Source organism: Salmo salar, chromosome ssa03 (genome assembly GCF_905237065.1).
Source record: "Salmo salar chromosome ssa03, Ssal_v3.1, whole genome shotgun sequence".
NCBI lineage: Eukaryota > Metazoa > Chordata > Actinopteri > Salmoniformes > Salmonidae > Salmo > Salmo salar.
Window position 1 is genome coordinate 13,519,766 of NC_059444.1, and position 15,741 is coordinate 13,535,506.

The window sequence follows — 15,741 nt, forward strand, 5'->3', positions numbered from 1 at the left end:
ACTTTAACTATGATTTCATATACATACTACCTCCATTGGGCCGACCAACCAGTGCTCCCGCACATTGGCTAACCGGGCTATCTGCATTGTGTCCCGCCACCCGCCACCTGCCACCCACCACCCCCTCTTTCACGCTACTGCTACTCTCTGTTCATCATTTATGCATAGTCACTTTAACCATATCTACATGTACATACTACCTCAATCAGCCTGACTAACCGGTGTCTGTATGTAGCCTCGCTACTATTATAGCCTCGCTAATGTATATAGCCTGTCTTTTTACTGTTGTTTTATTTCTTTATTTACCTATTGTTCACCTAACACCTTTTTTGCACTATTGGTTAGAGCCTGTAAGTAAGCATTTCACTGTAAGGTGTATTCGGCGCACGTGACAAATAAACTCTGATTTGATTTGAAACCCATGGCTGCACCCCTGCCCAGTCATGTTAAATCCATAGATTAGGGAATTTATTTCAATTGACTTATAACTTTATAGGAACTGTAACTCAGAAAAATCTTTTAAATTGTTGCTTGTTGCATTTATATTTATTTTCTGTATATTTCTCTAGGAGCTGAACAGTCAACAATATTATGCAGTAATTCTAATTCTAATTCCAGATTTGAATGTAGAAACTGACACTGCTTTTCTTTCCATCCTATCAGTATCGACACATGGTCCAATGAATCACTTAGCGAATGTTCTCGCTGCGTGGTGTTTTAGAAAACGCAAGTTACATCTTCGGCCGTTGTAGGAACTATGCATCGTTAAAACACTCGTAAGCCTAAGTTCCATCGCTATAGGGAACTCAGGCCCTGATTGTGCAGCTGTTTTCTAAAAACAGAGGCTGTCGGTGGAACATATAGTTATAACTATTATAATAACATGTCACTTATGATTTGTTGCCGGTGTGTATATGTTATAACTGCTTTTACCTCCCCTATCTCACCTCATTTGCTCACATTGTATATAGACTTATTTTTCTACTGTATTATTGACTATATGTTTGTTTTACTCCATGTGTAACTCTGTGTTGTTGTATGTGTCGAACTGCTTTGCTTTATCTTGGCCAGGTCGCAATTGTAAATGAGAACTTGTTCTCAACTTGCCTACCTGGTTAAATAAAGGTGAAATAAAAATTTTACAAATAAAAATAAAAAAACGATTATAATAACATGTCACTTATGATTTGTTGCCAGTGTGAATATGTCCCTTATGATTGGTTGTCAGTGAATCAGGGGTGTCTGGGTTTGCTGACTATATAGTAGATGGGAGGAGCCTCAGAGGTGCTGTGTGGATGATTGACAGTAGAGTAGGCGGGGCTTTGACCAATGTTGACAGTGGCATAGTCACCAGAAGAAGTGCCCTCTTTAGCGATGGCAACAGTGGCTTCATTGGGGCAGCTGGGGTCCTTGTGGAAGTTGACGTTGGCGTAGTTGAGAGAGTCAAACGGTCTTGTGGGTAAGTTGGCGGTGGCGTAGACGGTGGTGGTCTCACCACCTGAACTGGACTGTAGAGGGCGGTCCTTTATCTCCTCATACTCACCATTGCCATGACAACCCTGGAGAGGAGGAAAAGGAGGAGAGGGACAGGAGGACATGATGAGAGAGGGAAGAATTAAGCAATAAGGCCTGAGGAGGTGTGGTATATGGCCAACATACCACGGCTAAGGGCTGTTCTTATGCACAACGAAACGCTCTTAGCGATGGTATATTGACCATATACCTCAACCCCCCGATGTCCCTTATTGCTATCATAAACTGGTACCCAACGTAAATAGAACAGTAAAAATAAATGTTTTGTCATAACACGGCTGTCAGACAATCAGCATTCAGGGCTCGAACCACTCAGTTTATAACAGACTACAACATGCTCCCTCTCTCTCACACACACACACACACACACACACACACACACACACACACACACACTCAGTCAGTCAAACAAACAGGCCCGCAAACACACAGACCTCTCTGTTGATCCTAGTGTCTGTGTTCACCCTGGGTGCTGAGGAGTCAGCTGTGGAACACAACACACACGTACACAGAGTGTCATACAATTCACACTATTGGGCTGCAGCAGTCTGTTCAGGTGGTTTTCAGAGCCCTGTTCACAATGAGACCTCTATTTCTCAACCAGGGCCAAAGGAGGATTGTATATGCAAATGTTTTCTTTGAAAGAAAACTGGGTGTGAAAAGAGTAATTTCCCTTTATTTGACACAGTGTGTGTGTGTGTGTTTGTGTGAGTGAGTGTTTCTCACCTGTTTCCTTGTTGAATTTCCCTCTATAGACTATGAGCAGGCTGACCACAAGCACCAATAGCAGCATGACCAGAGTCCCAGATACTATGATGACCACTGATGTATCTGAACACAGACACAAACAGTACCATTAGAACACAAACTTTACAATCAGCACTTCTGTTCAACTTACATAGGGCCTTTTACACTAATATGTGAAGTAAGATCTTCCTCTCTTCCTCATCAGATGTGTAACTTTTCTGTTTACATCCTGTCCTGACATTAACCTTGGATGTGGTGACCAACATTCATGCTTCATGTCTGGGTGCAGCTATTAGCATACTGTATACACCATAGTATATAGACTGACAAAAGAAGGCTAGCTGTTCAAACTATACAGGAGATTCTCATCTAAACCATATTGCACACTTTAATTAGGCATCAATTCACAAATGTGTTGACATTTTAAAAGATAATTTTTCAGTTGGCTAACACTACAAATGCTGTGTGCTGGTATTAAAGTCATTCTTGCAGGGGCATGTGTTGTCAGAGAGACACTGTTTTTATACTATACCTCTCAGAGTGGGGAATCTGGTATAGAAGTGTCCCACACTACCTGCGGATGTGGCTTGGGAATCTGATTCCAAAGTCAGATTTGACACCAGATCCTTCTCTTTACAATACGAAAATATGTTTACAAACTAGCGTAGTGTAAAAAGGCTCAACGTCTATTTACCAGATCTGTTGTGTGTTGATGGTAAAATGGATGATGGTGAGATGGAGTTGGCAGTAGGTTGGGAGGTGGCGGTAGGTGGGGATGATAGAGTTGGTGAAACTGGGTTTGAGAGGGAGAGAAAGAGAGAATGTGTCTCATACATACAGTATGCTTGTGTGTCTGACAGATGAACTCACTCAACTTCTATCAGAGTTGGGGTCAATTCCATTTAAATTAGTCATTCGAAAAGTAAACCAAATTCCAATTCCAAAAATATTTCTATTTAGCTAGGTTTCCATCCAATTGGTGACAGAATTTCATGGAAATATTCGAAAATCAGCAACTACAAAAAAAAAAAGGTTTTTTTCCCAACAATGGTGTTTCCACTAAACAAATTTGTTGCGGTTTGTGATGACGTACTTTTCCGCTTAAATGTTCATGTACCGAATAAAAATCAAAAGTTCCATGAGTTTCCATCACATTTTAAACTCCACCTATTGTTTGTCACAAAAACTGTTACGTTAAATAGCAAATGTTTCTACTCTGGTCTTGGCATGTGCGCTCTAGCCAACAGCTCAAAGATACAGTAGACTGGGTAGGCTAATCTTCATTATGAGATTATTATGGATACGCGCGAGAATATTTGTATTTATCAAATGGCAGTCAAAAATCAATCAATGTGTCACCAGAATAAAACCAGCGATATTCATTGGAAAGGAGCATCAAGCTCATCACTGTGTACTTTCACTACCCTATGAAGTTTATCAAAAGTTATTTAATCTGTAGCCAAATAAACTGCATAGTTTCCCGAGTTGTAGTGGGAGGACCACACACCACATCATTACGTGAGTCCAAGTTTACTTCGATATGATTGTTATTGTATAAATATTTGCGGATAAAGGAGTTTCACCAGCTTTTCTCGCATTATTAATTTTACAGACACAAAAAGACCCCACCATATCGAAAGATCAAATGATCTGTCAGCGTTTATCAAATTGTACCTAAACTTACAGTTTCTACCACAGATGTGATTTTTTTTTCAGACTGTACTACTTTATCTGCATCAAACTGTGGGTGGAAACGTGGTTAATGAAAAGCATAGAAGAGAATCTGCATTGCTGGTTACTTCCTGAATTGATTGAGATGTACAGTACCTTGGAAAGTATTCACAGCCCTTTACTTTTTCCACTTTTGTTGCGTTACAGCCTGAAATGAACATTTATTAAATTTAGATTTTGTGTCACTGGCCTACATACAATAACCCATAATGTCAAATTGGAATTATGTTTTCAGAAATCTTTACAAATGTATTTAAAATAAAAAGCGAAATTGTCTTGAGTCAGTAAGTATTCATCCCATTGTTATTGAAAGTCTTAAGTTCAGGAGTAAACATTTGCTTAACAAGTCACATAAATTGCATGGACTCACTGTGTGTGCAATAATAGTGTTTAACATGACTATCTCATCTCTGTACTCCACACATACAAAACGTCCATCAGTCGAGCAGTGAATTTCAAACACAGATTCAACCACAAAGACCAGGGAGGTTTTCCAATGCCTCGCGAAGAAGGGCACCTATTGGTAGATGGGAAATAAATAAATAAACTGACACATATTAAAGTTATTAATTACATTTTGGAAGGTGTATCAATACACCCAGTCACTGCAAAGATACAGGCATCCTTTCTAACTCAGTTGCCAGAGAGGAAGGAAACCGCTCTGGGATTTCACCATGAGGCCAATGTGGAATTTAAAACAGTTACATAGTTTAATGGCTGTGATAGGAGAAAATTGAGCACACCAAAAAATAACAAAAAACACAGCTTCCAGACATGAAATTAAGTATTGCTTAATCAAGACATGGGACAAGAATAGAGCAACAGTGACAGTTACAACAGTAAGCGTTCCTAGTCAGTGTTCACAGTCAGTGTCTGTCAAGATGGTCCAGAGACGGACCCCGAATCTTGAGAAATCTGCTGGAGAAGTTAGTCCTGAAAAAACTAATATTTTCCAAGTAAATGGTATTAATCATTTCTGCTAGCCATCAACGGAAGCAAAGGGGGGGGGGTGACTTCCATTCTGTGAGGATCATTTTTTTGCTGTCACCCTTCCTCATAGGATGATCTTAGAACAGACTCAGCCAAGGAGAGCAAGTTCTGCATCATGTTCAATGGCCCTCTCATATATCTTTGAGTACCAATCAAAGATTATTAAGTAAGGGGCAAAGCCAAAAAAGACGAGTTAATGAACCCTCTGAGGCTTTACATGTGTCACACAGTGGGGAGACCTGGGGATAAATTCTATGTAATTTGGAGTAATAAAGTCTATGCATGACTTTGTATTGTATCAATTTATATCTGGCAATGATGGAACAGGAGTGACTTCTAGACAGGGCTTCTCCTCATAGACCATCTGAGATCTCAATATTTAACTCTTTACCGCAGGTCTCCTTGAGATGACTAGTAGAGGCAGTGCTTCTCCCCATAGTGTACTGAATACGATGGGAGACAGACTGCTGGTTTCAAGCGCAGGGCGCAGCAGGTGTTTATTTGTAAAGGACCATAGGAGGAGGTAGGTAGCCGGGTCCAGGGGCAGGCAGAAAGTCATACACAGGGACTCCAGAAAGGTAACAGTTACAGGCAAGGAAAAGGCTAATAACGTAGTCCGGGAGATCAGGCAAGAGGTTGATGACAGGAAATCTGATAGGCAAAAGTACAGGCAGGGGATAGGCAAAAAGGCATCGTTAGTGAGGATGACCCAAAAACTACAATACACAGGAGGACTAATACGAAAATAACAGCGCTCCAACTAGAATGTATATCAAAACAAACACCTCACAATGATGGGGTGCAAAGAACTGAACTAAATAGTGTCTGTGAATGACATACAGGTGTGTGAACAGGTGATCAGAATTCAGGTGATTGGGATCTGGAAAGTGAGCTGCGTTCAGGGGATCTATGTGTTTGAGAGTGTAAGTTGGAAGCAGACGTTACACACAGATCATCTGAGATCTCAGTATTTCACTCTTTACCGCATGTCTCCTTCAGATGACCAGTAGAGCCCTCTGTGTAGTTGGAGAAAAAGGAGACAAATTGTGAGATGAGGTGTTTTGAGTTGGGAGGGCGCTGTAGGAAATCATAAAACAAATGTTGTAAATGGAGGGTGTCAACATTTTGAATTTTCCCTTTGATATAGTGTCTGACTTTAGTGTCTGACTTTGAATTGATTCTTTAATTGGATGAATGATGCTAATCTATGTATAAGTCTTCAACTGTGGCCAGCCCCTTCTCCCTCCATTCAACAAACACCTTATCAAACCGAGATGGAACAAAATAATGATTCAAGCATATCAGGGTGTATACAGAGGTATCAGGCACCTTATAAACATGCTTAATTCTTAAAGAATTTCACAAAACAAAGTTGTTGCCTGTCAGTTTGTTCGGGCACTATGCCTTGGACCAAAGCAAGGCTGGAAGAGAGGAATTTGTTTCAGACTTGACTTCCATATTTAGCCACAGGTGGACAACAGTGTCCAACTTATCAGGGAAACCTAGTTGCCAGTATGTTAATGCCCTGGCATTTGCAGCTCAGTAGTAATGCTTAAAGATGTGTAGGCCTAAATCACCACTTTCCTTGGGCTTTACGGTGGTTTTTGTAACCCCAGACAAATGACAAGATTGTCGAGTCCAAAGTCTTAAAAAATGAAGAGGAAAGAAAAATTGAAAGATCCTGGCAAAGATAAAGGAACCTGGGAAGAGAAACCATGTTTATTGCATTAATGTGCCCCATTATAGAAAGAGGCAGTATTCTCCAGCTCTCTATGTTTTGATTTAGCTTTGCAACCAGTTCACTGTAGTTAAGCTTGAAGATGAGCTTTGGATTTCTAGGTATTTTTAGTCCCAGGTAAGTTAAGTGGTCATGCACCACTTTAAATGGTATCCTCTCTAGATCACTTTAAATGGTATCCTCTCTAGATCATTTTAAATTGTATCCTCTCTAGATCATTTTAAACGGTATCCTCTCTAGCTCACTTTAAATGGTATCCTCTCTAGCTCACTTTCAATGGTATCCTCTCTAGCTCACTTTCAGTGGTATCCTCTCTAGCTCACTTTCAATGGTATCCTCTCTAGCTCACTTTAAATGGTATCCTCTCTAGCTAACTTGCTGTAATAGTATCTGAGATACACATGAGATCACTTTTTCCACAATTTATTGAATAGCCAGATAATTTGCCAAATTAATTGATAAAGTCTAGTAGTTTAGGGACAGAGGCTACTGGGTCCGAGAGGTATAAAAGCACATCGTCTGCATATAACGAAATGTGTCTTTCTATTTTTCCTACTTTAAGACCTTGGATATAAGGATGAACCCTTATTTGTGTCGCTAGGGGTTCAAGGACGACATCGAAGAGCAGAGGACTGAGTGGGTAGCCCTGCTGGACAGATCTATGTAGTTTAAAGGGACTGTATTTGTCACTGTTGGTCAGAATAGAGGATGTTGCGCAGACATAGAGAATTTTGACCCAGGCGATAAATGAGTCACCATATCCAAACCTAGTGAGTGCTTCAAACATGTATGACCATTCTATTTGGTCAAATGCTTTTTGAGCATCTAGCGATATAATAGCCACCTTGGAGTCTTTCTCGTGATTTGCATATAGAATGTTAAGCAGCCTACGGGCATTCTGAAAAAAAGAGAACCTGCCGGGAATAAACCATGTCTGATCTGGATGAATAATGGTTGTTACATGTTTGTTCAACCTATTAGCAAGCACTTTGGTGATTCTTTTTTTATTTCAATTAAGCAATGCTACCAGGGCCTGCAGACTTTCCAGGTGGGAATGCTTTTATTGCCTCCAGTACTTCCTTTGTTGTGAAATTTGAGTTAAACTCTTTTTTGGCGCTGTCATCAAGTTTTGGCAGGCTGGTGGAATCAAAGAAGGCTGATACATCAGACCTAGAAGCATCAGATCTGGAGGAATATAACTGAGTAAAATTATTTGAAGCAGTTGTTTATCTCTTTAGAATATGTCTGTCACGTCCTGACCATAGAAAGCTGTTATTTTCTATGGTAGAGTAGGTCAGGGTGTGACAGGGGGGTTTTCTAGTTTAGTTTTTCTATGTTATGTTCTAGTTTTGTATTTCTATGTTGGGTTTTGTTTGGCATGATCTCCAATTAGAGGCAGCTGGTCCTCGTTGTCTCTAATTGGAGATCATACTTAAGTATGTGTTTTTCCCACCTGGGTTTGTGGGAGATTGTCTTTGAGTTAGTGTATCTTTCACCTCTGCGTCACAGTTTGTTGTTTTGTTATTCAGTTTATTTGTATGTATTGCATGGTTTCACAGTACAATAAAAATGTGGACCGATAATCACGCTGCACTTTGGTCCGCTTCTCCTTGTGACAATGTCAGCAAGCTGCCTGCCTTAATTTATGGATTGCTTAAATACCATAGCCCTTTCGCGTGGGTGCCCTAGTCCGTGCACATTCCACGAGACTAATGTGACACCTTTAACATCTGACTGATTCCCAAGATTGTTTCCTCACATTTATATCCAAGAGCATTTCAAATAAAACATCTTAAATATGTACGAATTTAAATACAATTTCTCTGGCAGCAGAAAACAAAACACAGTAGCAGACCCCAGAGAAACCCTCCCTCCCACTGCTTCCCCAGAGAAACCCTCCCTCCCACTGCTTCCACAGAGAAACCCACCCTCCCACTGCTTCCACAGAGAAACCCTCCCTCCCACTGCTTCCCCAGAGAAACCCTCCCTCCCACTGTTTCCACAGAGAAACCCTCCCTCCCACTGCTTCCACAGAGAAACCCACCCTCCCACTGCTTCCCCAGAGAAACCCTCCTTCCTCACTGCTTCCACAGAGAAACCCGCCCTCCCCACTGCTTCCACAGAGAAACCCTTCCTCCCACTGCTTCCACAGAGAAACCCTCCCTCCCACTGCTTCCCCAGAGAAACCCTCCCTCCCACTGTTTCCACAGAGAAACCCTCCCTCCCACTGCTTCCACAGAGAAACCCACCCTCCCACTGCTTCCCCAGAGAAACCCTCCTTCCTCACTGCTTCCACAGAGAAACCCGCCCTCCCCACTGCTTCCACAGAGAAACCCTTCCTCCCACTGCTTCCACAGAGAAACCCTCCCTCCCACTGCTTCCCCAGAGAAACCCTCCCTCCCACTGCTTCCCCAGAGAAACCCTCCTTCCCCACTGCTTCCCCAGAGAAACCCTCCTTCCTCACTGCTTCCCCAGAGAAACCCTCCTTCCCCAGTGCTTCCCCAGAGAAAGCCTCCTTCCCCACTGCTTCCCCAGAGAAACCCTCCTTCCCCACTGCTTCCACAGAGAATCCCTCCCTCCCACTGCTTCCCCAGAGAAACCCTCCCTCCCACTGCTTCCCCAGAGAAACCCTCCTTCCCCACTGCTTCCACAGAGAAACCCTCCTTCCCCACTGCTTCCCCAGAGAAACCCTCCTTCCCCACTGCTTCCACAGAGAAACCCTCCCTCCCACTGCTTCCCCAGAGAAACCCTCCTTCCTCACTGCTTCCCCAGATAAACCCTCCTTCCCCACTGCTTCCCCAGAGAAACCCTCCTTCCCCACTGCTTCCACAGAGAAACCCTCCCTCCCACTGCTTCCCCTTGAGAAACCCTCCTTCCCCAATGCTTCCCCTTGAGACACCCTCCTTCCCCAATGCTTCCACAGAGAAACCCTCCCTCCCACTGCTTCCACAGAGAAACCCTCCCTCCCACTGCTTCTGCAGAGAAACCCGCCCTCCCCACTGCTTCCCCAAATGAAGTACCCTTCTCTACATCTCATGAAATGAGGACCGCCGGGCATGATGGCTAGAACAAACCCAATACTACGCTAGCTAGCTAGAAGCAGTCAGATCCTCTCCGCGGATCTTGGAAAACAATTGAATATGCTACCGTTTATGAATAAACATCAAATCCACTGTTTGCTCAGTCAATATCCCAAAAATGTGTGGCGAGTGATTTCACCCTTTCAGGGGTTTGCTGTAGTTTTTATATGTAGCTTGGTGAAGACTCTTGTCATGCCGTTGTGATGAACATGTAGCTTGGCTGGAAAACGCAGGCTGTATTTCACCTCTGCCTCTCTCATGGTCTGCAACATTGCTCCGTCACCTCCATGGTGTAGTCGGGGAAGATGAGAACCTTTTGGTCTTTGTATTCCATAGATCGCTGTCGTCCAAGTCGTAGAATGAGCTCCTTTTCCTGAAAGTGATGTTCCCTTGCGATTATGGTGTGCGGCTTGACACCTGGTGAGGGCTTTGCCTGTAGAGAGCGGTGTGTACAGCCAATGATGAGCGGCTTTGGGAAGTTGTCATTGTCCAGCAGCTTGGGAATGAGCTTGGAAACAAACTCTGTGGGTTTCCCTTGTTCATCGTCCTCCAAAATCCCCACAAGTTTGATACTCAGCTTGCGACTCCTGTCTTCTAAATTGAGAACCTTGGCTTGGGGCGCCTCATTCTTCTTTTTAAGCTGCTCGCTGGTGGTTTACAGGCCTCCAATCCGGGTGTCATGATCAGACAGGGCCTCATCGGCCTCACCCTTCAGTTCGTCCTGTGCTGTCTTTAGACACTCTAACTTTGTTTCAAGCCTGTCAAAACATTCATTGATAGTTTTTATTACAGCCTCTTCCATTTTTTGACACATTGCCGTGGCTGTATCTTGTTGCTGGGTATCTGGAGAGTTGTCATCATCAGACTCAAAATGGCGCTAGCTGCTGCTTGCTGGGCCCGGGCCTTTGCGTTAGCTGTGCGGTTGGTTTTTGTCGCCATATTTCACTTTTTCACTGCTAGTTAGTGCATGGGGAATATATTAAACAACGGGTATATTTTTGGCAAATAAAATAAAGATTTCAAAATTTGCGGAGAGGAGATCTGAAGGAACGCTTATATCCAATTCGCAGGCGCACTAGTGCCGCCGAATAAAAACAATTCTAAGCATGCATCCTGTTTGCAATGAGGCACTAATGTAAAACTGCAAAAAATGTGTCACAGAAATTAACTTTCTATCCTGAATACAAAGCGTTATGTTTGTGGCAAATTCGACACAACACATCACTGAGTAACACTATCCATTTTCAAGCATGGTGGCTGCATCACGTTATGTGTATGCTTGTCATCAGCAAAAACTAGGGAGTTTTTTAGGATAAAAATAAATGGAATAGAGCTAAGCACAGACAAACTCCTAGATGAAAACCTAGTTCAGTCTGCCTTCCAAAAGACACTGGGAGACAAATTCACCTTTCAGTAGGACAATAACCTAAAACACAAGGCCAAATATACCCTGGAGTTGGACATTGAATGTTCCTGTGTGGCACAGTTACACTTAAATCAGCTTGAAAATGTATGGCAAGACTTAAAAATGGCTGTCTAGCAATGATCAACAACCAACTTGACAGAACTTTTTTTAAAGAATGTCTAAATATTGTACAATCCAGGTATGCAAAGCTCTTAGAGACTTACCCAGAAAGATTCGCAGCTATAATCACTGCCAAATATGATTCTAACATGTATTGACTCAGGGATGTGAATACTTATGTAAATGAGATTCTTCTGTATTTCATTTTCAATACTTTTGCTAAAAGGATATTGTGCCAATTTAATAAATGTTGAAGTTGGACTGTATTGCAACAAAATGTGTAATAAGCCAAGGTGTATGATTTACTTTCTGAATGCACTGCAAATGTACCCTGACCACTTCAATCACTGACAAGCGTATAGAAGGAAGTGTGGTTTCTGCTCTTCCTGTTCAGATATTTTAGTTGTCATTTAGCAAACTACATCTCTCTCTCTCTCTCTCTCTCTCTCTCTCTCTCTCTCTCTCTCTCTCTCTCTCTCTCTCTCTCTCCCATACAAAGGTGCTAGGTGGAGGTGGCTAAGGATGATTGAGTTGGTGAAGCTGGGTTTGTTCCTGTGCTTGTAGTAGTTTCTGTTGTGGTGGTGGTTATTGTTGGTGCTGCTAAAAACTAAGTACACACAAAATAATGTTGTTGACAGGTGTAAAGAAGTGTGGTTTCTGCTCTGTTCAGATATTTTAGTTGTCATGTAGCTCTCTTTCTCTCTCTCTCTCTCTCTCTCTCTCTCTCTCTCTCTGTCTCTCTCTCTCTCTCTCCTCTCTCTCTCTCTCTCTAATAGATATGGGAGTTTCTCTAAATTGGATTTGTTTTAAAATTCTTTGGGGGTCTGTGTATTCTGAGGCAAATATGTGTCTCTAATATGGTCTTTCATTTGGCAGGAGGTTAGGAAGTGCACCTCAGTTTCAACCTCATTCAGCAGTCAGTGTGCACATAGCCTGTCTTCTCTTGAGAGCCAGGCCTGCCTATGGCAGCCTCTGTCAATAGCAAGGCTATGCTCACTGAGTCTGTACATAGTCAAAGCTTTCCTTAAGTTTGGGTCAGTCACAGGGGTCAGGTATTCTGCCACTGTGTACTCTCGGTTTGCTCAGATTTTTTGTTAATTCTTTCTAATGTGTCAAGTAATTATCTTTTAGTTTTCTCATGATTTAGTTGGGTGTAATTGTGTTGCTGTCCTGGGGCTCTGTGGGGCCTGTTTATGTTTGTGAACAGAGCCCCAGGACCAGCTTGCTTAGGGGACTCTTCTCCAGGTTAATCTCTCTGTAGGTGATGGCTTTGTTACGGAAGGTTTATGAATCACTTCATTTTAGGTGGTTCTAGAATGTAACGGCTCTTTTCTGGATTTTTATCAATTGCTGGTATCGGCCTAATTCTGCTCTGCATGCATTATTAGATGTTTTACATTGTACTCAGAGGATATTCTTTCAGAAATATGCATGCAGTGTCAAATTTGGTGTTTGTACCATTTTGTGAATTCTTGGTTGGTGAGCAGACCCCAGACCACACAACCATAAAGGGCAATGGGTTCTATAACTGATTCAAGTATTTTTTGCCAGATCCTAATTAGGATTTCAAATTCTATGTTCCTTTTGATGGCGTAGAAGGCCCTTCTTGTCTTGTCTCTCAGATCGTTCACAGCTTTGTGGAAGTTACCTGTGGCGCTGATGTTTAGGCCAAGGTATGTATAGTTTTTTGTCTGCTCTGGGGCAATGGTGTCTAGATTGTATTAGTGGTCCTGGCAGCAGAATTTTTTTTGGAACACCATTATTTTTGTCTTACTGAGATTTACTGTCAGGGCTCTCTTTCCCTCTCTCTCCCTTTCTTGCTCTCTCTTTCGCTCGCTCTTCCCCCCCTGTCTCTTTTTATCTCTCTCTCTCCTAAATATAACACAGTTGAAGACGGTTGAGTAATACTGTATGAGCTATGCCAAACTAATGTTCTGTTATGTTCTTGTTGACATCTGTACTGCCTTACAGGTTTCCAAGACAGATGTAGAAACATTTAATAGATTACATAGGAAGTTAAGATGTGTTCCAGTTGTTTTTAATGCCTCAACTCACACAGGCACACCCAGCCCTCTCCCTCATTATATTCCTGTCACACCCTGATCTGCTTCACCTGTCCTTGTGCTTGTCTCCACCCCCATCCAGGTGTTACCCATCTTCCCCATTATCCCCTGGGTATTTATACCTGTGTTTTCTGTCTTACCTTGTCCTCCTGGTTTTGACCCTTGCCTGTCCAGACTCTGAGCCCACCTGCCTGACCCCTCTGCCTGCCCCTGACCTTGAGCCTGCCTGCCCCCCTGTACCGTTTTGGACTCTGGCCTGGCAATGAACTATTGCCTGTCCCCGACCTGCCTTTGGTCTATCCCTTGGATTACAATAAATACCAGAGCTCAAACCATCTGCCTCCAGTGTCTGCATCTGGGTCTCGCCTTTTGTCGTTATAATTCCATCTAAGCTTCTCACTTCACTGACGTACAGCTGTGTCCTGATCAATCTGTCTCATAATGCAAAACAGGCAAATTCAAAAACAGTCTTACTCTTGATATCAAGCTGGACTGCTGACAGGGTATCGAGAGCTTGGTTGTTCTGTACGCCACAGAGATATCTCCCAGCATCCTCTTGGGTTAGTCTGGTGATGGTCACGGTGAAGGCTCCGGCTGTCCTGTTGTCAAACAGTGAGAACCTCCCATTCTGGCTTTTCGTTGTTGTCACTTTTACATCATCTATGCACCTCGACTGTGTCGTCACTTTGCAGAAGTATTTCTCATTGTCTTCAGTTTTTTCATCATACATACAATAGATGGAGACTGTCTGTTCTTCATAGCCAGTCACTGCAGTGGGATTCTCACAGCACCAATCTGTCATTTTAAACAAACATGCAGGCCTAGAGCTCAGAAAGAAGTTCAGCCGATTTATTATAAAATAAATATATACCATAACATAAGAAAGGTTTGGAAACTCCAATGACAAAGAATTATACACCATGAAACGTCCTTGTCTAATGTATTAGTTATCTGTGATCTGTCCTCCAATACATGCAAAATACATGTGTGTTTGATCCCATTGTTCACGGAAGTTGAATGAGCTGACCTAGTTTAGGGCAGAATTCTAACTTGAGATTAATTCCTTTATGTCGATGATCATGTAAAACATGCAATGAGGATGAGTCAATTATAAACATAGTATGCATGAACTGTTAAGCAATGTGTAGGGATCTCAAGTTAGGATTCGGGCCAGTTGCAGAGGCCTCACTAGGAATATTTTAAGTAAAATGTTGAGTATGAAAGTGGTAAAGTTTTGAGGATGAGAATCAAAGGTTTACAGTACCTCCATACACTTCAGGGTCCAGTCCAGATCGTTCCACTCCACACCAGTATGTTCCAGCACCATCTGACATCATGTTGGTGATGGTCACAATGAAGACTCTGACCCCTTTGTCATCATGTAGGGAGTATCTCCATTTAGAGGTCCATTCTTCATCCTCAGTCTCAATATCATTGTCTCCCAAAAATGTTATACACTCCATTTTGCTGCCTTTACAGAGGTACTTCTGGTGGCTCCTCCACTCCTCTCTATAGGGGCATCTGATCTCTGCCTTGCCTCCCTTATATCCTTCCACTGTGATCAACTCTGCTGAACACACACTCCACACAGCAGCTGCAGGACATACCAACAGTCTTATTAAAAACAGTACAAACACCCCAGCTTCCATTTCACATACTGTAAGAGTGGATTCTGGTCTGGTACACCACTGGTGATCCATCACATCCATCAGTACATACTGGACCTTGTGTTCCTCAGTGTCCCCTCCCCTTTATCTAACAACATTATCAGTGAGTGAATGGAGTTACACTGTAAAATGTTATAACCAAATGTATCCAACTATAGAGAGGAGTCACTGGAGATGTGTTCATTCAGTCTGATGTACTCACCTAAGAGGAGGACAATCTTCAGTGTGATGACCAGCAAGATAACCATGATGACTTGTGGCAGGAAGGTCTGCTCCTGCAGTGCGTACGAGAACCTCTCTGAGTGTGTGTGTGTGTGTCTACGCTGAGCCACGGAAGTCCTGCTGTTTGACTGAGTACTTCCTGAAACCATTTCACTTCTCAGTAACACTTTGTAATAACGTTCGTCAATAAACAATTTCTAAGACATTTATAAAGAGTTTGCTCACCATTTATTAATAGTTCATTCAAACAATATATGTTAAATAAAAACCTAGTCCTGCTTTTAATGAAGTGCACCTTATAAAGTCTTCATAAATTATTCTTAAAGGCTTCATAACAACTACATGAATGTGTTACAAATCCTGTCCTGTTTTATAAACGGTTCATAAATTTGGCTTAAATGTGTGACATAACCACCATAAGCTGTGGACCACACTATTTACCAAG

At 42.4% G+C, this 15,741-nt stretch overlaps 1 protein-coding gene across 2 annotated transcripts; it reads right to left on the reverse strand.

The window, feature by feature from the left end:
* Positions 1-301: 301 nt before the first annotated feature.
* LOC106598872 (CMRF35-like molecule 1) lies at positions 302-15,392 on the reverse strand. 2 transcript variants are annotated; one of them, XM_014189889.2, is made up of 7 exons: positions 15,277-15,392; positions 14,672-15,001; positions 13,882-14,202; positions 2,975-3,073; positions 2,260-2,364; positions 1,968-2,017; positions 305-1,559 (listed from the first exon to the last, which is right to left on the reverse strand). In XM_014189889.2, exons 1-7 carry the CDS (start codon positions 15,320-15,322, stop codon positions 1,233-1,235), a joined length of 1,278 nt encoding a protein of 425 aa, XP_014045364.1. In that variant the 5' UTR covers positions 15,323-15,392; the 3' UTR covers positions 305-1,232. The 2 variants fall into 2 exon arrangements, with proteins under 2 accessions (XP_014045365.1, XP_014045364.1); XM_014189890.2 differs by lacking the exon at positions 13,882-14,202 and having other exon boundaries at positions 302-1,559.
* Between the last annotated feature and the right edge of the window lie 349 nt (positions 15,393-15,741).

Excerpts from the sequence above, each read along its gene's own strand:
- LOC106598872 (XM_014189889.2), bottom strand. The coding sequence starts at position 15,322 with ATGGTTATCTTGCTGGTCATCACACTGAAGATTGTCCTCCTCTTAG. Across the intron at positions 2,365-2,974 it reads ATCAACACACAACAGATCTG|ATACATCAGTGGTCATCATA; the intron begins GTAAATAGACGT and ends GTCTGTGTTCAG. Across the intron at positions 1,560-1,967 it reads ACACTAGGATCAACAGAGAG|GGTTGTCATGGCAATGGTGA; the intron begins GTCTGTGTGTTT and ends CCTCCTCTCCAG.